Source organism: Larus michahellis, chromosome 3 (genome assembly GCF_964199755.1).
Source record: "Larus michahellis chromosome 3, bLarMic1.1, whole genome shotgun sequence".
Lineage (NCBI taxonomy): Eukaryota > Metazoa > Chordata > Aves > Charadriiformes > Laridae > Larus > Larus michahellis.
In genome coordinates, this window is record NC_133898.1 from 76,617,554 (window position 1) to 76,639,094 (window position 21,541).

Consider the following 21,541-nt stretch of genomic DNA (forward strand, 5'->3'; position numbering starts at 1 on the left):
ATAGCTATTCCATTACTCTAAAAATACTGAGTGTTATAATAGAGGTATTTCATAGAGCTGGAATTCAGGCTGCTGAAGAACATATGCTATGATACAACACTCAGCTGCATGCATTTTATTTTATTTTAACATTTTCCATAAGACAGCCGTGTCTTTCATTTAGGGAAAGAATGGTGCTTATTGAATTTGTAGATGTTTGGTGCTTTTTGTATGGAGTAAGTGGATGATGAGAATGTAAAGATACCTTCTGAATCCAGTATTGCGTACAGGCTTATTTTTCACTTGTAATTTTCAGTGAGGGTCCCATTGTAAAATCATAATACCCTTGAAAATACTATATGTTTTATACTTTCTGTAGATTATAGTGCTGCATAACCTCTGACTGGAACACAGCCTGAAGTGAAGAACAACATTATGGCACTTCTATGCACAAAGACAGCAGTCAAGGGCTGCTTCGAGCATGGGATTTGACCTAGTGTTCTGCAAATACTTATTATAATAACCTGATCATAAGTGTGATTTATTTTTTTCATAATACCTTTTCAACTACATTGTCTAGCTTCTTTAACCAAAGCTAAGGCATCTTCATACAAAATACTGCATATACATTTTAAAAACAATTAATTAAAAACCTCAGTTTTCAAAATATGAAAGTATGAACAAAGGAATTGAGCACTGGAGACCATTTAAATGACAGGGAAACTAACCTTTGGGATCCAATAGCTGAGACTGTATGTTGGTGACGGGAGAGTGGTGAAAGCTTTGTGGTCAGGATTTACTGTTGGCATTGCCGAAGACAATGAGAATATAAAAGGTTGAAACCAGGGGTGAAGGGCATTGCAGTAATAGTTGTGATTCTTCTAATGGAATTGCATGTAGTTTTGTTGTCATTTTATTGCAATGTATTGGAGGAGTTTTCTGAGTCTCTGAACCATGCAGCTCTTTTGCAATAGGAAAACCTATATTTTCTAGGGATTAAGAAAGCCAGAAGTCTACCTGCTGCCTGCAAAGATATTATCAGCATTAAGAATGGTTTCCAAAATCATGGGAGAGCTATATTTTTCCCCCTCTTTCACTAAATAATGTGTACAGATGTTATAAAAATGGGATTGAATTTTTTTTTGTGATTTTTTTAAAAGTTATTTCCTTGCTATAATATAAAGATAAGTGAGTCTGTTTTTGTTTTTTCTTTCCATCTGATACTGTATCAGAACTTTTTTCTTTATTGTCTTTTCATTTTTTCCTTTTTTTTTTAATCTAAAGCCTGCCTTTTTTTTTTTTTTGGCACAGGTAAGAGAATGGTGTATGTTTATTATTTCAAATAAAAATAACAACCTACTATATCAGGGAGGAACTGAAACATCCCATAGGATATATCTGGTTACTGTAAAACTTTCAGTGAAAGTTAGGCAACTTTGCTGGTTTCACAGCCTTCTTGAGCTGCTTACCTCCCTGGGCTCCCCAGGCTGCCCTGCCAGCTACTTTTCTGTTCAGATGACTTACGAGCTGGAAGGTTGGCGAGCTTATGTAGTGAGGGACCTCAGACCTTAGGAGATCCACGTACACAAGATGGCTACTAGATAAGCTGTCAAAACAGAAACTGTATCTGGGCAACCATCAGGCCTACAGACCAGAACAACCAATGTTGGCATTTTAGATGTTTCTAAAATGAAATGTTTAAAAACAGTTAGCATTTAGAAAGGAAGAAATTGAGATTTGGATTTTGTTCCAATTTAATTTCATATTGTAATGAATACTGTGTGTGTTATTCTCCAATAGAAAACCTCTGTTCAAATTTCTTTTTAGGCTATGCTTTTAATTCTTTTAAATAAATGTCTTGCTTTTCAATGCATTGAGTGTTTTGGGTTTTTTTGTTGTGTTTTTTTTTCTCAGTGGTATTTGCAGCACCATTATGTGTATAAAGGCAAAAATTTCATCAGGAAACTTATAAGTTAAAAAGTATAGAAAAAACATTCTACAAGAGGTATAAGATTGTCATGACTAATACTGCGTTTATGTAGTCACATTCATTATAATATTTGGTGTCTTATTTGTATCATGAAAACATACCAGATTGTCAAAGTGACTTTCAGAATGCCTAGGTATTTTTTCTTATGGTATAACAGGTAACCAGAATGCCTTTTCTCTAATATAATATTACTTCATGTTTGTAGGTAATATATGCTTTGAACACTAAAAATGATGAACATGAAGCTGCTATCCAAGCCCTTAAGGATGCTCATGAAGAAGAAATTCAACAAATTCTTGCAGAGACCAGAGAGAAGATCTTGCAGTATAAAAGCAAAGTTGCAGAAGAAATGGATCTCAAGAGAAAGATCCAGGTTTTAGAAGAGTCACTGGAAGATCATAAAAAGATGAAACATCAGGCCTTGACAGAATTTGAAGCCTATAAGGATAGAGTTGAAGATATGCAGCTTTGTGCAGAAGCTCAGCATGTCCAACGCGTAGTGACCATGTCAAGAGAAGTAGAAGAGATCAGAAAGAAATTTGAGGAAAGGCTACGAAGTTTCATACAGTTGCAAGTGCAGTATGAGAAGGACAAGCGTACAGCTCTGGAAGACTTGAGAGCTGCCCACAGGCTTGAGATTCAAGAACTTCTGAAGACTCAACAGAGTCAGAATGCTACTTTAAGCAAGGGACAAGAAAAGCTAGAGGAGTTGCATAGAATGGAGCTGGAAGACTTGAACAATAAAGTTGAAGAGTTAAGACTCGAAAGAAAAAAACTGATTGAGGACTATGAAGGCAAACTCAGCAAAGCACAGTCCTTCTATGAACATGAACTTGATTCTTTGAAAAGATCTCAGCTTTTTACAGCAGAAAGTCTGCATGCTTGCAAAGAAAAAGAAGTGGAGCTAAGAAAAGAATTTCAAAACCAGGAAAGTATGTTACGAAAGAACCTGGGAAAGCTTAAAACTGAATTGCAAATGGTCCAGGATGAAGCTGCCAGTCTACGGGAAAAATGCCAAAAACTTCAGGTGGCTCTTGGTACAGCAGAAAACAATGTTCAGGTGAGACTGCTGATATGCTGTCCCCGAGACTGTGAATTTTCTTTTACTATTTATGCTGTCTTTCCATGAGGCTAGTAGGTTGAGGTGACTGTAACATGTAAGCTTAATTTTCTGTCACTCTTACTTATCATCTACTTCTAAATTTTTAAATTTATATTATTATTTTGTCTAATTTTCCCAGCACCATTGGGTAGACCTGAGATGGGCCATGAGCTTTTCTCATTTACAATCTTAATTCCAGCCCATCTTTTGGACTGTCCTTCCTTCTTGTTTTAAAGACTACAGGGTATAGTGAAAGAAGACTGCCACCATTATCAGATGTTAAATACAGAATACCTTTTTCCAGTTTCCCAAGGGTCCTTCCAAAAGTTCCTTTCCAACTCTATTCAGTTAATGAAGCAGAATTCTTGCCTTTCAGTTGATTACACCAAGGAGGTGGATGTCTGGAAAGCTGCAGCAAAGGGGAAACCCACTGTATATTAATCATTCCTGCAATAAAGGAGTTCATCTTGGTTCCAAAGAGCAAGAGTCTAGTACAGTATTCACAGTAGATTTTTAAGCCAGGTCTTGCTGTTATCGTCGTGGATGAAGTGGCCAAAGGCATAATCTCACCACTTCCAGTGTCTGTTTCATTACATGACCCGTCCAGTGTTTTCTCCAATTCTGCTTCCTGCTTTAGTTTCAGAAATGATCCCTTTACTATTCCAGTGACTGGAATGATGAGAAATCTAGTTTTTCTTTTGAAACGGAACAAGATTTCCTTTTCCTTCATGAATGGCTGATAACACATCATCATCACGCTACCTGAGACATACTGTTGTGAATCAGTACATGAGACTTAAAACATACTAAAGTTTAACTAATTGTCTAGCTCTCATTTCACGTATATCCATGTGCAGATTAATTTGTGTCAGTACTAAACACTCACAGTTGCAATGTGGGACACTGTAAACTGCTGTGAATATGTAATGTATTATTCAATGTGAAGAACTCTCAGATACCAGAAACCACGTTTCTCAAATTGGCCCCCAAACTCTGTAGACCATCTTAACATTTTTATTTTTCATATACTCTTTTGAATATTGTCACATTTTTTAGGCATCCTTGTATGCCATATATCCAGCATCTTGTAGTGTGTCAACAATATTTTTGGAAAAACACATAACACAAAATGAATATGACTGTAATATCACAAGAGTTCAGCTTTTGTATGAATGAAACTTGTTTGCTGAAGGGTCTTTTCAGTTCTTTTTAATCTAGTGCTCATTTAAACTTAAACGTGATTGTACATAATGATAACAGGCATTGTACCTTTCTTCCTCTAGGTTCTTCAGAAACAGCTAGATGATGTGAAGGAGGAGGAGATGTCATTGTTAAGCAAACACAAAGAAGTGGAAAGTGAGCTAGCAGCTGCTAGAGAGCGCTTACAGCAGCAGGCCACTGACCTTGTTCTCAAAGCCAGTATGTATGTCAGTAATTTAATCTGGAAATGAACTTCACCTATTTATTCTAGCCTTTCCTTTTTCTGTTAACCTTGTGCAGGTTAGAGTGCCTAAAGACCGTTCAACGCTGTCGGTAGATATTTCTGACAAGTTTTGGTTTTTAACTGTTTTGATATCACCTGCATTGTACTTAGGATTCTTTTTCTGTGTACTTACTTGTCCAGATGTTCTTCTTTGTATGACATGTACGCATCTTCCAGGCCTTGGAATTTCTTGCCTTAACTGCACTTGTACAGAATACTGCTGCTGTGTATCTGAGACATACTTCCTGTTCCTCCATCCTTTTTCAGTTGCCTTGTCTTTTTGCTGAGACTGCAGTACACCTGCTGTCGGAAGACTTGCAGCTTATCGGTTAATGAATCTGTTAGGGTTTTCTTTATAACTGTTTTCTTGACTTCTCTGTGCTCATTGGTATATGGAAAGGCATAGAAAATGCTTTAAGATTTGGCTGTACGCACGTGGATTTTAACTTACTGTCATTGTCTCTCTAGTAAACTTCTTAGTGGTATTGTGTGGGCCTGGGCCCAAGTACTTGAACTTGGTTAACTATACTATAGGTAGGACTGTAGGCTAAAAATAATCCCCTAACTTATCTTTGGCCTTTTTCAACTAGGCGAATCATGGAAATACCTGATTATTTTCCACACAAGTTAGCACAAGCCCAGGGGCACTTCCCAAAAGTCAGTTTGGATATGATCACCTTGCTTTGAAGGCTGGGATGTTGCCAGACAGTGCCAGTTGGCCTTAGGGGCAGAAAATACTTCACAGCATTAACTTGCTAATACTGTAATAGTTTATTATTTATATACTATATATAATACTATATTTACTATTACTGTAATAGCTTACTATTAGCTGGCTACATGTGGCTTAGCCCTCAAACTGCATATGTGACTGTGGCCTGTATCAAGGCTTTCTTTCTGTCCTTCAAATAATGAAGCAGTTCCTACAAGACAGACTGAGTGTGTCTGCTGCCTAGGAGAGCTTCATGCCTAGGACAAGTGGCATAGATGAGCTAGCTAAGGTAAGGGCTAGGAATAGCCTGGGCTATATGTTTGAACAATATAGAGGCCAGCTGGGACCCAAGACTACAAGGTCCTACTGATTGTAAATAGCTAAAAAGAATGGACTCCCTGCTAAGAGGATCTCAAGTCATGGATCCCAAATGGGAATCTGACCCTCCAAAAATGATGTGTGAGGCACTTACAGAAAAAAAATAATCATGATCTGAGACTGTTGGAGGAAATAAACCTGCTCTCATACACTCTTTAACCATTCCTGTTTCTTTCCTTAGGCAGAAGCATGGGAGAGGTTCAGCAGCCAGACCCAGATTTGCTAGAAACAATATCCAGGCTATTTTTCCTTATTACTGATGACAATGAGTCAGCTAGACTGTGAATCCAGCACTGGTCTTCTCTGGCACTAGGGTTTTTAGCTTTACTAGGAATTGCAGTGTGTCCATGCTATTGCTGAGCTTAGTGGCACTGTCAATAGTACATCTTTGCTTTACAGCACCTTGCTATGCAATAAGAACCAGGAGCCCTGTTTATAGTGGTGCCAACAAGCCTTTGTTGTGTGATATAATTGATTACCAGCCTGTTTGGAAATGGTTTATGACAGTGGGACAAACTTGAAAGTCTTGTTACATTCTCCTTGTTACATTCTAAAATCTGGGTGTTTCTTACCATTTCTTAAATGGATGAACTCTTGAAACAAGGTAGTTCTTGAAATGTTACAGAAGTTAGGCATGCTCGTTATCTTTTTTTCTCTTCAGTTTTTAGTTTTATCAAACAAAAATGCCAAAATGTTTCTTAGAACTCTTCAGGGCTTAGTACAACTAGAAGTGTGCATTTTTGATAAAAATACTACTAATTTTAAGCATTTTTCATGGCCAAATTCCATTATATGTGGAATTTCCCTTCTCTTCACATCAATGTTCACAGACAACAAAGGCTAAAACAGTTTCCTTTTTGGCATGTCTTATTTTAAGGGCAGATGGAAATGAATTGGGAGGCTTGGTGGTTTTGTCTTGTGAGAAACAGTGACACACAGTCCACTGTCTTAGTAACTTAAATTTAAAAGCAATATGCTGTTATTAAAAATCAACGAATCCATCATTTTTTGAAATTTATAACAAAGGGGGGGGGGAAGGTCTCTCCCAGAAGTTGCGAGTAAAAAATTTATTCTGAGTAAATAATGTATTTTCTTATCTGGATGCCTTCTTTATGTGAAACTGTTATGGATCTCTCCATGATCCTTGAAAGTCTGTTTATTTATCATATTTATCATATGCTAATTTTTAAAAGGCATGTTTCAAACATATCTATGTCATGTAATTTATGAAGGGGATAATACAGTGTTTCTATCAAAAGAATCCATTCCAACATGATATTTCATCTTAGGTGTGACTTCATGATGCTTTTACAAAGATGTTAAAATAATGGGAGAACATCCTCTCTCTTGTCTTGCAATTGAATAAACTTAGGAGCATCTTCTTGGTTGTTCAATTGAACAAACCTAGGTGCATCCTCTTTACCAAAGTAATCTTCTATCTCCTTCTAAGCCCTTCCCAGAATAACAGGAGTTTTACTGCTTTATTCAGTTACCTAGTGGTAGCATTTTCAGTAATGCAGATATAAATTAAGAAGAACAAGGATAAAAATTTCTGAAGTCATAAACATTTTTCCGCTGGTGATGTGAAGGACAGATGATTGTAATGTCTAGCTTTGTAGATTATTTTTTTTTAAATATATATAAAGAAATTAAAAGCAAGCCTTTAACCTGCAAGGATTTAGATCATACTTTACTACAGAGAGAATGAATTCTGCTACATCTTTTAGTCATATACCTATAGCAAAATAAACAAAGTGTAATTCCATAAGTTTTGCATAGCTTTAGCTGCTATACCTATCATGCTGGTTAAATTAGAAGTTTGATAAAACAGTAACATCTTTACCATTAGACTTCAACATTCTGCTTTCTGTTGTGTAGCTTATTGTGGGGTAAAAATGTGCGGGTTCAGGTGGGGTAAGACTTTCAAGATAGACTGTCTGGGTTCATACTGTTGCCTACCTCTGCTTTCTCTTGGAGTCAATATGCAACTTTGAAGCAGGAAAACTGAAACTAAAGGAGCCCCAGCACCAAGCGCTCTACTGTTGTTGGACATTTTACAATAAAACTAAAAAAGGGAGAAGTGGAGGGGAAGGTAAGCATTGCAGTGAAGATAATGGAGATCCATATGAAAACATCGACTGGAGTTGTACTTCTGGAAATCACTGAAGTATGAATTTTTACTTAAATTACATGAAACCAATGCTGTGAGGTTTTAAAGAGCTGTTTTGGTTTTAGGTCACATTGGAATGCTTCAAGCTACTCAAATGACTCAAGAAGTTACAATCAGAGATTTGGAATCAGAGAAGTCTAGATTAAAAGAAAAACTATCACAACTGGAAGAGGAAAGAAACTTACTACAAAGCAAAACACAGAGTCTGGATGAGCGACAAAGGCAGCAAATTCTGGCCTTGGAAAAGGTTAAACAGCTTATTGACTTTAGTTGAATAAAAACAAAAGACCTAGAATTCTAAGGAAATATGATTGTGTGTTAATTTTTGTTTGATATGACTGGGCTAGGACCAGTAGTATGTTCCAAGTGTATCTCATGAAGCAACATAGAATGATTAATGTAGAGTGCAAAGTGAGAGTAGAGGGAAGTCAGATTAGAAATTCAGACTGCTTTGGACATCTTTTAAAAATGTCATTTAATTTATGACCTCACGTAGATGCTGTATGTAGATGTATGTAAAGTGTCTCAGTACAGAGAAATGTGAAATGATTAAAGAATTAAAAAAGCCATTCTTTGAAAACGTGCAGAACATGTTTGAAAATACTGACCTGAAATTTTCTGTAGGCGTGATACTCCATTACTATTTCCCCAGATTAAATAGAAAAAAAATAAGTGTTAGTATCGATATAATGCTTTGCATTGATATATTGAAACTACCTTTTTGGTTATTGAATTATTTAGTCAGCACACAGCGTTTGCCAGATTTGTTTTACATGGAAGTTAATTTCTGTAGATGTATTTCATCAGTAATGTTTTTGTATTTTTTCCTCTTACTCTTCAGATTTTTTTATTGTTTAATAGAAATTATTGTATTTTTCTCCGTCTCTTATAGAAAGTAAATGAAGCAAGGGAGACACAACGTGAATATTATGAGAAGGAGCTGGTAAAATTGCAAGCAAGATTGGAAGGAGAGGCTGCACAGTTAAAGGAGGCTCATTCTAAGACCTTAGAAGAATTGGCATGGAAACACCATACTGCAATTGAGGCTGCACACAGTAATGCTAATAAGGATAAGAAAAAACTGCAGATGGTAGGTTTGTGTCTTCTTAATGATCAAACATATTACGAAAAGCAAAAGTTAGAGTTTGAACCTCGTACTCCATGGTTTTGTTGTATGGAAGTTTTATTTGGAGTTACCTGCAGATCTGCTGTGCCTCTTTGAAGAAACTGCTCAGCCTTTATTAAAATAACATATACCTTGCAAAAAAAAAAAAAAGGCATTTGTTCTGACATTTGTCTGCATACAGAAGAGAAATTCTCATCTCAAAACAGTTTTCTTCTTGAGTATAGTAGGTGTGTGTTTTCGCAGGTCTTGTGACTCGTGTTCAGAAAGGTTGGTATATTGCTCAAGATCAGGCCTTCTGAAGGAGATGAAAGATTATGTTACTTCAATATTTATTTAAAATTTTCATAAACAGTCCAGAAGTAAAAACAGATATTATATTAGTACTTGACTATAGGTATACTCAGAGGACAACAACAGCTGTTCCTAATTTACATCAAAAAATTATGCTAACTGTATACCAATTATTTATTTATCTTTGATTGGAATCCTGAAACTGAAAGGCTTTTTGTTTCACAAAATTGTTGGCATAAATGAGAGGAACAATTTTGAATTATTATTTCCAACTTGATTGTATGTATATTATACACAAATTTTCCCTTATATACTAAATATGGGATAAATATTAATTGATTAATTTAAGGCTTTGTTAGGCTCCTCTATTGTGTTCACTGGAAACATACCAAGAAACACAGTTGTAGTTAGTGATGTGCATCCTAGACTGAATTATTATTTTTTTTGATACATTATTTTGCTGGTGTTGTTTCTTAGTGTTATCCCAAATCCCAAAGACTTTTTCACATCTTCTAGTAATGGAAGTAGTTCTCAGAGACATACATGCATCTGGTCTTTCAGGTTCACTTGCTTTATAACTTTAAACATGCCTGTTATTAATGTGACATCTCTTAAGGGTTTCTGGGAATAGTTTTCTTTTACTTCAGTAAGATGTGGGGGTTTTTTTGGTTTCTTTGCTTTTGTTTGTAATTAAGCTAGTGTAGAGAGTAAAACAAAGGCTATACCTCTATAAACATGAAAAATGTGAAACCTGATTTTAGCAAGGGAAAATGAACTATGAAAAGATGTCAGGGTCAAGATCTCAGTAAATCTTAATCAGCATACTGTCTCCTCTGTCAAACCTGTCTCGCTAAGCACGTGTCGTGTTCTTTGAGTAACTCAGGGAAGGAACAGTCAGTCTCAAACGCGGAGAAAAGTTGAATTTAGTATGAGGAAGAAGCATGGTATACAAGGAATCTTGGGACAGAAGACATGAGGATTTACTGGGACTGGTAGACTGGGAAAGGCATCTGGCGTTTGGAAAGCTTTGGAAAAAAAATGGAACAGAAGAGAATTCTAAAGAATGAGAATAGGACTCAAGAAATGGCTTAAATATATCTCTTTGCTTCAATTCTTCCATCTATAAAATGGGCTGTAAAAATGGCATCAGTTCATAGGAGGATTATGAAAATAGAGCTGCTAATAATTTTGCAGTACTGCACAGCTGTACTGACAAGTATCATAAAAGAACTAATTACTCAGTTATCACTGTAGGGTCTGAATAGCACTACTGAAATTTTGCAGACAGCAGTTTTCATGGTGCGAACAAGAAAAACTGAGCAAGTCTCTTTTAGCAAGCATCATTTGTCCCATGTGGTGATTAATCTGGGCCAGATGAAGAAAATATGCACTTGTTGAGTTACATTGTATAGCAAATACATTGTATAGCAAAACTCGGTTTTGTCACTATGTCCAACTTCTACCAACAAAGAGATTGTGCAAACATTTTATACACAAATCATTTGTTGCCTATTGCACACCCTACTGGAGTGCTTACCACCCCCAGCAAAACACTTGAGGAGTCTGGTTTTGGATGAGGAAGGGCTGGCCTCTGTCGCTTCTTGGAACAGGCTGGATGACGTTAAGTTGCTGTCTTCCAGCTCCCTGGTTTTCCTTAGAGTTTTATACCTTTTCATGGCAGTCTTCTTCCTCTTGAGTTCTTGAGCTTTTAGCTCTCCCACTCTTGCAATCTCACCAATGCCTGCAGTTGCACTTTTTTGTTTTGTTCATGGTTCTGGTCTATGTATTTTCATAGCTGTTTCTGAGATACTACTGATTTCTCAGAAACCTGAGCCCAGGGCTACACAGAGGCACTGGATCGATGCTCCGCCTTGCATTACAGCTGAACCCCTGGGAGGGAGTTCATAAAGGAGCCTCTGTAGCTGCATAGAAAACCTTGAAGTTGTATTACCTGGCTCTGGAGCACCTTACCTGGCAATGTTAATTTTCTTCAAGAAGACTTTGTGGTATAATAAATTATATAGTATATTCCACTGGAATGTATAATAAAGCTCTTAATTTTAACAGGTTTCATATTAAGTATTTTGAGACAGAAATTTTTCTTCTGAAAATATATTCTGAATATTAATAAAGCTGAAGCATATGTTTAGAGTTTTCCTTAATAAAAGAAAAAAGTTTCTAACAAATATACAACATAGGCTCATATAAGATAAATTTAATTCATCCAACAGAGCTGCTTTCAGTATTTGGCTATGACTCCCCAGAAATCAAATGAAAACAGAGGTGTTATTTGATTCTTTCCATGTTATTGAACTTGAAGACTAATTGTTGATTTCTTTTGGTTCTACCTATATTTTATAGATATGGTGTGGGCTTTTATAGATATGGTGGGGCTTTTTTTTGTTTATTGTAATGGTCTTAAAACTTCCCGAAGCTCAGTACGGGTTTTAAACTTTGCTATTTTCTGTGGGGATTATGTGTAGGAGATAGATGGGTAAAGGCTGAAGGATAAGCATATTATTAGTGTAACTTTATAAAAAATTGAAACTGCTGCATTCTGTCAACTCAGATTGAAAAATTGTGAAAGTAGATATAGTTTTAATGATTTTGATAATTAAGTGTAAAGTGAAACTAATGATTGAGAAGAAAGTCCGGTTTATTTTGTGATTAAACATATTAAGTTAGAAAACTAACTGAAAAAATAAGGCATCCATTGTAGAAGAAAATAAATATTCATGTTTTAACACTTTAAGGAAAGGACGATTCTTGATTGAGATGAGCAATATTTATGCCAGAAGGAATAACTTTCATGTGGTGTGCCTGTACTTTGCAATGACTGTATAGGAAGTACTTAATGTTTTTTCCATCCTTCTTATTTCTGAAGGAGTTGGAGCAGCAGTTTGAAAAGGAGAAACTGCATTTGGAGGATGATAAGAATCAGCTCCGACAGCAGCTGGAAAACCTGAAGGAAGAGCTGACAACAAAACTGACTTCTGCCAATCAGGAGGCAAGGTTTAAATTAATTGCATAAGCTAATGATCCTGTGCACTGGACCACATTTTATCAGTAATGATCTTGTGCTTAGAGTCCAGTGCAGAGCTAGGACTGCACCGTTCAGTCTGTTTAGTGTCTTATTTCTGTTTAAAGTGAAATAATCTTCAAAAATGATAAGGTACTTGACTGCTTCTGAGCACTGATTTTATTGTTCTTTACAAAATTAACAAAGAAAGAGATGGAGGTACAAAACGGTTGACATAAACAGCCTTTCTTGTTTTACTTTCTCATTGGGTGCACAGACCTCTACACAAAATACATCAGGAGACAGAGTGAAAATTAACTGTGTTTAAACCCATAGCAATGTTTTGATATATGCAATCAATGTTAAATGAAATGTAGAATCATAGAATGGTTTGGGTTGGAAGGGACCTTTAGAGGTCATCTAGTCTAACCCCCCTGCAATGAGCAGAGTCATCTTCATCTACCTCAGGTCACTCAGAGCCCCGTCCAACCTGACTTTGAATGCTTCCAGGGATGGGGCATCTACTGCCTCTCTGGGCAACCTGTTCCAGTGTTTCACCATTCTCATTGTAAAAAATTTCTTCCTTATATCCAGTCTGAATCTTCCCTCTTTTAATTTAAAATCATTACCCCTTGTCCTATCGCAAGGGGTCCTGCTAAAAAGTTTGTCCCCATCTTTCCTGTAGGCCCCCTTTAAGTACTGGAAGGCCTCTATAAGGTCTCTCTGGAGCCTTCTCTTCTCCGGGCTGAACATCCCCAAGTCTCTGAGTCTGTCCTCATAGGACAGGTGCTCTAGTATGTGTTCTTTTAAGCTTAATAAATGGGAAAGATCGCCCTTCTAAAAGTAATTTTTTTTCTTATTGTGTTTTAAAGCATATATTCTTATATGTTAATTATTGCTATGTTGTTAATGCATCAATATATTACTAAATTAATATGCATGCTAATGTATTAAAATATTATATATTAAACTATATATTAATATAGTTTCAATATACTGATATATACTTTCAGAGTAGTACCTACCAGATAGATAGATAGACGTGCCGGAGAATATATACTACCAGAGTAGTTGAACCTGCCATCTTAAGAGCTCAGCAGCACATATCAGTCAGTCGTGAGTACCTGTTAAACAGGGGACTGTACTTTCTTCTCATAGTTGTGAGTGCCTTCGCTTGTACTTCGGACCTTGGAGAAGGCGCAAATTGAAGCTGGAGCTGTTCTTGCTCTTTTAACAGTGTGCTTACCTATATTCAAACTGATGGAAAACATGATGTATTTGATATATATGTTAACAAAATCAAACAGGTTTATTTTTCATTTCAAAATTACAGAAAGGTTAGTTATTTCTTTTTAGCTTTAACTTCTCTGTTGCATGTTAACTTCTTGCTGGATTAGATCTGAGAAGAACACTGTTGTCGTTCTACTGTCGTTCAACACTAGGCTTTAATTTAGTTACTCTTTATCAACTTCTCTTGGGTTCATGAATAAGAAACTCGCTCCTTTGAAGGAAATCACTTCAAATGTTTTAAGAATGAGTTTTCATCATCAAACTGCTATCAAGTTCAGGCTTGGAAAATTCATCAGCACACTGAATGACGAAAACAGACATAGTTAAGGAATAGATAACTCTAGCATAAACTAAAATAGGGAATTAGGCCCAGCTGTTATTTAGTAATTGAGCTTATATACATTCTTATGCCAGGGTAAATGTAATACAGTGTATTTTGCATATTGAGAGAATGAGAGAAAGTGTATAGGCAATAAATTCAGAGTGGTCTGTAAATCCACTCTGTAATACAGAGGTGATGCGTTTTATGTTATTACTATGTTTACCTTAAGCACATGAGACAAGTGCTTCACTTGCAACCACAGCTTACCCTTGGATCTCTATTGACAACTGACAAGAGTTTCTCAATGCCTTCGCTGACCTGGAAGAAACTTCCCTGTGAAATGTCTCACACATCTTTAGCTTAGCTCTTACATTTCTACTGCTGCTTCCTTTTTTGTTTGTTTTGTGTTAAGTTACAGATGTCGTTTAACAGTAGGCACATATTTGTTACCGCGGGTGTTAGCTTAGCTCTAGCTTCCCCGCTGAGAAAGCTGCTTTTCAGCCTATGCCATCCTCTTTTCTTTTTGACAGGCTTTTTGATAGCAATTATCTTAGCTAAAGGATGAGGAAGATTCAAGCCTCATTAGGCTTGGTCCTAGTACCAAGCTATTTAAGAACAGTGTAATCTTAAATACTGGCTGGAGGTGTTTTTGAGAGTTCAGGTTAAGTCAAGATCCTAACTTTCTCACATGTATCTCAGGGTGAGGCTGGCTGTTTACTCTATAGATTTGCTTCCTTTCACCGCTGACTGGCCAAGACCTTTTAGAAAGACTGTTTATGTCACTTGACAGAGTAGTCTAAGGACTGGCCATCTCCATGAAAAGGATTTCTGATAATATTACTAAGGATCACTTTAAACAGCCTCCAGCATTGCTTTGTCATCAGTAGAATAGACCTAAGCCCTATGAGTGGCATTCCTGCATAACATTTCCATAGCCTTTAGATCTACAGGACTGCTGTTTGCATTTCATGCAGGTGGTGTGCTACTGCCAGATATATAGACAGCGGTGCACCTTGTGGATATCAATATGCTTTTAGGGGCAATTTTTCATGTAGGGTTTCTTTTTCAGGTAGTAGTGCTCTGTAGGGAATTGCTAGTTGTTTGTGTAGAATGCAAAGGAGCACATAGACAAATGCTCAAGGTTACATTAGTGTTTTCTCTGAGATCTGTCATGCCAAAGAAATATGGGATTCCTTGCTGAGAAGAAAGGAGGAGTCCCTCTTTTTTAAAACACTTCATGAGTTGCATACAGAGGTAGAGAGTTCTGGGAGGAGTGTCCATGTGTGTATATATGTGTATGTTTCTGTGTATGTTGTAAACAGTATTTGCATATAGTTATGCTAACAAGCAGAAAGAGTAGTTATAACTATTACCTGTTCATACCTGCAAATCAGAGGTTAGTCTTTTCTTGGGATGTTTGTCCTGTTGTGAATGAATTTACCTCAACATACAAATGCAATGGCATAGACTATTACTTCTGCAAAAAATTTCAGTTCCCATTAGCTGCTGTTCTTTTGTCCCCCCTGCCTCCCTTTATTCTGTTTTTCCAGCCTATGTATTTCAAAAGTTTTTCCTTACCTATAGCTGGGGAACAATGTTCAGTCTCTAATACTTTGCCTTGAAGCAAAGAAGTATAGCGTCATTTTACAGCTGGGGAGCTGAAGCACGAAGAGACAGAAAAAAGTGTGCTGTTACATAGCAGTTAAGGAAATGATCACATTATACTCTGTGATATTAGATTGAGCTAATAGGCTAATTTTTGGCCAGGTAGCAACCTGAAAACAGAGAAACATACACACTCGCACAAGTTAATTTATTCATTAGATTAGAGTGTATGTATTTTGAAATAGCAGTTCTCATTATCTTAATTTTCATAAAACATGCTTCCTCACAGTAAAATTACAGGTAATTTCAGAACTTTTATGTAACTTCGCTCCTTGCAGAATGCTTCAAACATAGGTTGGGTATTTTTTTTACTTGTGAAAATACTTCAATTGAATCTTTGATTTCATAATATAACAGGATTACTTTTTTTTAATACAGAAACATGAAGTGATATTAAAGGAGAACAGCCTGTACAAACAAAAATAGGTTGGAATTAGAAAATACTGGAAGAAAATGAAACCAGGATGACTTGGCTGCCATTAGTAATAATTATGGAAATTACAACTTTTTTTTTTCTGTCATAGGTGTGTCGTCTGCAAGACCTAGTACGAAAAAGTGAACAAGGCCTTGGTACTGCAGAAGGACATATCTCCAGTCTTCAAGAAGCTCAGGAAATACTCCAGAAAGAACTAGAATTAACTAGAGCAAGACTGCGAGAGACTACAGATTCATTGTATAGCGTTGAGGTAACCGTAACATTGGAGAATAAATTGCGCAAAATACAGTCACAGTGATTTTTGGTCTTGCTTTTTAAAATGGCAAGAAGTATTCTAATGCACACGTGATTGAAGAAGCTTTGGAGGGCTTCATTAAAAGAGAGATTTTATTTCAAATGGAGAGGGAAAAAAAAATGAAAAACTAGGATGGGTTGGTTTGGGGTTGTTGAGTCAGTGGGGTGTTCTGTTTTGGGGTTTTTTTGTTTGTTTTCAGAACAAATTTAGTATTTAACGAGTATTGCTGCAAGCACATCTTTCTGTGGTTAATATAAATTGTAGCTGCCAAAGTATGTCTATACAAAATATATCCAGAATTGGATTTTCTAGAGGCTTAATAGAATTTCATGAGAATGTAAGAAGGATATGTTACACCCGTGCTATTCCAGACAGTTTTGTGTCCTGGTGCCCAACAAGATCTAGCTAGCTCTAGAATTCATTGAAACCTTTTTAATTCATTTTTTTTAATGCATGCATACCATGTTTTTCTCAAATAATGGGCACAGTTTTCATTTCAGGCTCAAATTTAGAATTTCAGAAGATGTTTGAGAATATTTTTAAAGAGATATGCTATGATATCTTGAAAGATAGCACAGTATCATCATCATGTGACCATTTTATACAAATGAAGCAATTAACTTGTTTAAGCACAAATATATTGCCATTTTGGTTGGCTTAGGAGGAACTGCAACTGTCAGTTAATCTGTCAATAGCTCATTGACTTTAACACTAAGCATCATATTAAGTACAACCTTTCCTTTTTCTTTCCTCAGTAAACGATGTACACTAACAAGATCACAGCAATATTTGAAGTACGGCAGCAAATATTAAAAAAATAAAATAAAAATCCCTGAATCTGTTCTCATACTAGTGCTATTTTATTAACAAAACCAGCCTAAAACAGGATATTTGTGGTTTGGGTTTTTTTGCTTTTTGGTTGTTTTTTTTTAATTTCTTTTACCTATGGTCATTAGAAGTGCACACTGCTACACTTTATAACTTCCTTTGTATTTTGTATAATTTCTCTAAGTCTTTCTGCATTCTTCTCTCTCTACCTATTGTAACATTTAAATATTCATAAATAGTAGGTTACTAGCAACAACACTTATCTTAACAGATTTTAAAACATATAAATGAAAAAATCCTAAAAAAACTTCTCACTTTAAAAAGTCTTAATTAAATTTAGATGGTCATGTTTGCTTCTTGTGAATGAAGCAAGCACTGCTGAAAAACATTCGTGTAAGTATGATTTCTAGGTAGTACCTAGTACTATTCTACTATGGTAAAATTTGAACAGAAATTGATAGGAATCTTAGAGGGTCTTTTTCTGTGCTCAGACTGTGAAATCCTGTTTCTAGCAGGTTTGTTCAGCCAAGAAACAGAAAGAAGATACATGAACTTTGTATCAAATCCAGATAGCTCGAGCTTTGGAGTTCAAATACTGAATATTTGTTGATTTTAAGAAAAAAAAAAAATTTTTAAAAAAATCCAAAACATGCCTGACAAGAACCTAAGCAACCTGCTCTAATTCTGAAGTTAGTCCTGCTCTCAATGACCTCTTGAGGTTTCTTTCCAATACAAATTATTCTGTGATTCAGTGTAACAGCATTTGAAAATAGTACTTCCAGAATGAATTATTGGAAAACTGCTTTTTTTTATAGCTCTTTGTAGGGATGCAGAATTCTGTTTCACAAGTAAGAAGTATCAGCAGATGTATAGGTGTTAATTGTGTGTAGTTAGGAATTACACACTGAAAAAGCTATGGCTCAAGTTTTATGAGCCAATTATAAATGACACTTTTATTATAAAGGTTTTAAAGGTTTATGGTTTGAAATACTTTTTTGCTGCTGATCAGTCTCTATTGTGAAGTTTCTGTTTGCAGGGAGAACTAGATCAGGAGAGACAACAGCACGAGGCAATGATTGCTGCCATGAGAGAAGAGGAAAAGTTCAAAGTTGACAGAATGGCTCGTGACTTGGAAATAAAATGGACAGAAAATCTTCGGCAAGCATTTTTTTTTCTTTTAGTCTCTAATAAGAAATTAAGTATGCATTGCATACAAATGTAGTAACAAACAATGTAAAGCAAAGGTTTCTGTTATTATCTAGGCTTTTCCAATTATTACTGAGTTCTTAATTCTCTTTCACTTCTTGCCTGCTGCATTTTAGTTATTTGACCTTTGCTTTTAGGCAGGAATGCAATAAGCTTCGTGAAGAGCTGAGGCTACAGCATGAAGAGGATAAGAAGGCAGCCATGACTCAGCTGTTGCAGCTGAAAGAACGTGAAAAAAATGCAGCAAGGGATGGATGGCAAAAAAAAGTTGAAGATCTTTTAGACCAGGTAACTATGGTCTCTTTGAGAATTGGAAGGCCATGGCGGTTTAGTTGCTGGTGGTTTATTGCAAAGTAACTACATGAGATTGGTAGTGACATCTGTCTTTCGAAATGAAATTTGTGAATGTAATGCTTTTTAAAGTAATATATGAGAATGTCTTAAAATTATATGAATGTCCTTCTTTACACTAAATGTGAATAACACTTTTTACAGTTTTTTGGGGGGAGTGGGAGGGTGTTTACAGTCTCACCTCTTCACTATAAGATTTTTTTTGATTCTCTATCTGCTCACCTATTCTATTGTAAATATTTTCCAATGCTAATTGTTTGGACTTGGAGGTATCCCTTATCTTTACAATAGCAACACTGTACAAGTCACTGAAAAGTCAAAACATCCCTCAGTTTTACGACATGTTTATTACAGCTATGTCTTCTCTTAAGTGATTTAAAACATTATTTTGGGATAGTTTTTTTATAAAAACTGAGTTTTTTGATTGCAACTCATATTTATGAACTTGGTTATATTAGCTAATTCACAGAAAATACTTGCTTTGTACTTTTTCCAAACCATAAATGCTATAGAACTGGTTTTATTGACTACAGTTTGACAGAATAGCTGATAATGAACAAATAGATTTTAAAGTAAGAGAAACAGATTTTGGAACTCATTGAATGACTGTGATTTCAGGGTGTTATTGTGGGAGGGCTTTTAATATGCTGTCTAATTTGAGAAGTCTAATAGCTGAACGTGCACTTGATTATACAGATTCCTATAGGAACACAGCAATTTATTTTGCTGACAAGGGAATTTAAGCTCGTAAAATCTTGTGGCTTAGGCTCATAAAAGCTGGAGGTTTTCAAAGTTCTCTGTCTGTTACTTTTTACAACATGAATGTAATAAGACTTGGACTCATTCACTTACTGCCTTTCCCCAAGCTTCATTTACTCCCTTTTACTTCTACCTATAAATAGCATTTTCTCTAGGAAAGTACGGTTTGAAAGGGATATGTTAAACCTCTAGTTTTAACATACTTATCTCTACATTTTAAAAATACCATAATAAATCTAGCCTACAGTTTCAGAGTGGAAAATTAGTACATTGCAAATGAACAATTTTTTTCTGCATATGGAAGAGATTTTGGAATATGAAAGTTCAGGAAGCTAAATGTAATAAGAGCAGCTTTACTAGAGAATTTGCAGACATAGGAAGTGGTCTGCATGTGCAAAATGGTTGGGTTTGGTTTTTTTCTTCATTCCTTTTACTGTAGCAAAGAGCTGCACCATTTCATAAGCGTGTGTGTTCAGAAGATTAATAAGAAAATAAACCATGGGTCTTCACTTTTTTTTTATCCAGCTGTTGTTTTTCCATACCAGTGTTTTGAGTTGGATTGGTATTTCATAAAGATTGAAAAGCTATTGTTGGTTGTAGGGAATTAAGCTTTCCCTCTGTAAGAATCTTCATTTTTATCCATTACACCTGGAGCAGAGAGACTTCCAGACCATAGTGTACAAGATGGGTAACTTAGGTCTTAGAGAAATGGGTTTGTAGTAAGTTTGCTCCTACACAAAAGGTAGCCTCTGAGAGTTACACTGACCTGAATCATAGACAGACTTAAGTTGGAAGAGACCTCAGGTAGTCATCTAGTGCAACCTCCTGCTCAAATCAGTCAACACAGAATTTGAACCATGTTGCTGAGGGCTGTGTCCAGTCAGGCCTTCAACAACCTCCAAGGATAAAAACTGAACTTCTCTGAATAATCTCTTCTAGTGCTTAATAATCCTCATGGTGAGTTTTTTCTTTATATTTAAACAGAACCTCTTCTGTTTCAGTTAATGATCGTTGCCTTTCATTGCCCTATTGTGCACCACTGTAACAAGGCTGGGTCCACTTTCTCCATAACCACCTCATAAGTACTGGAAGGCTATGAAGTCCCACAAAACCTTCTCTTCTTTAGACTGAACAAACCCAGTTCCCTCAGCAGGATATATGCTACAGTCCCAGCCGTCTTGGTGGTAGCTCTCCACTGAATGTGTTCAAGTTTATCAATGCTTGTGTTGTGGCAATCAAAGCTGAATGAACTGGAAGAGGAGACAGAACATGCCCTCCAGGTGATGTGCAGCAAGTGCTAAGTCAAAGGGACTGATCCCTTCCCTCAAACTACTGGTAATTGCTACAGCGCAGTGTGCTGCTGGCATTCATTGCTGCCAGGCCACACTGCTGATTCATGTTTAGCCAACCGTTAACTAGGTTATGTGAAGCAGATCTGTAACCCAGTATGAACCAGTGCAGTGGTTTAGCCCACCCCATGTAAAGGACTTTGCATTTGTCCTTGTCGAATTTTGTGAGGTTTGTATCAGCCATACCTATAACCTGTATAGGTCCCTTTGGATGGCAGTCCTGCCTTTCAATGTATGGTGTCCCCTCCTCTGTGCTACACCCCCTCTTCTGCTCCTCCTAGTTTGGCGTCACCCACAAACTCTGAGAGTACTGTTTGTCTCCTCCTCCAGATCATTGATAAAGATACTAAAGTGAATAGGTACTGAAACAGACACCTTAGGAACTCTGCTTGTAACAACAAGCTTTCAGGTAGAGTGAACCGTTAACTGCTACGCTTTCCACCCGGTAATTCAGCCAATTCTCATCTACCTGGTAGCCCACCAATCTGAATTGTGATACAATCAGATATAAGGATGTTAAAAATCTTGCTGAAATTGAGGTCACAAACATCCACTACTCTTCCCTCATCCACAGATTTAGTCATTTCATCATTGAAGAAAATCAAAGAGTGTTTTCGTTGTGGGAGAGTGGAAGATTTTTGGTATCCATTTCATAATGCAAAGATTACTATAGACTTTGGTTGTATTAATCTAGAATTATGATATTCTGAGTGGAAATCACACTGGACCCAGTTTGACACTGCAGGAACTACTGCAATAAGCCTAGCTGTGCTTGGCCATCTGTAAATAT

The 21,541-nt window shown here is 36.4% G+C and overlaps 1 protein-coding gene across 10 annotated transcripts in view; it reads left to right on the forward strand.

Annotated features, from left to right (window-relative positions):
* FAM184A (family with sequence similarity 184 member A) overlaps positions 1-21,541 on the forward strand; it is a 73,949-nt gene that overhangs the window by 22,140 nt on the left and 30,268 nt on the right. For all 10 annotated transcript variants that reach the window (XM_074580863.1, XM_074580867.1, XM_074580870.1 and 7 more), the window contains exons 2-9: positions 2,175-3,029; positions 4,355-4,490; positions 7,880-8,061; positions 8,707-8,904; positions 12,116-12,238; positions 16,052-16,213; positions 18,123-18,244; positions 18,430-18,580. In XM_074580863.1, the coding sequence (XP_074436964.1) occupies positions 2,175-3,029; positions 4,355-4,490; positions 7,880-8,061; positions 8,707-8,904; positions 12,116-12,238; positions 16,052-16,213; positions 18,123-18,244; positions 18,430-18,580 (1,929 nt within the window). The remainder of the gene's footprint in view (positions 1-2,174; positions 3,030-4,354; positions 4,491-7,879; positions 8,062-8,706; positions 8,905-12,115; positions 12,239-16,051; positions 16,214-18,122; positions 18,245-18,429; positions 18,581-21,541) is intronic.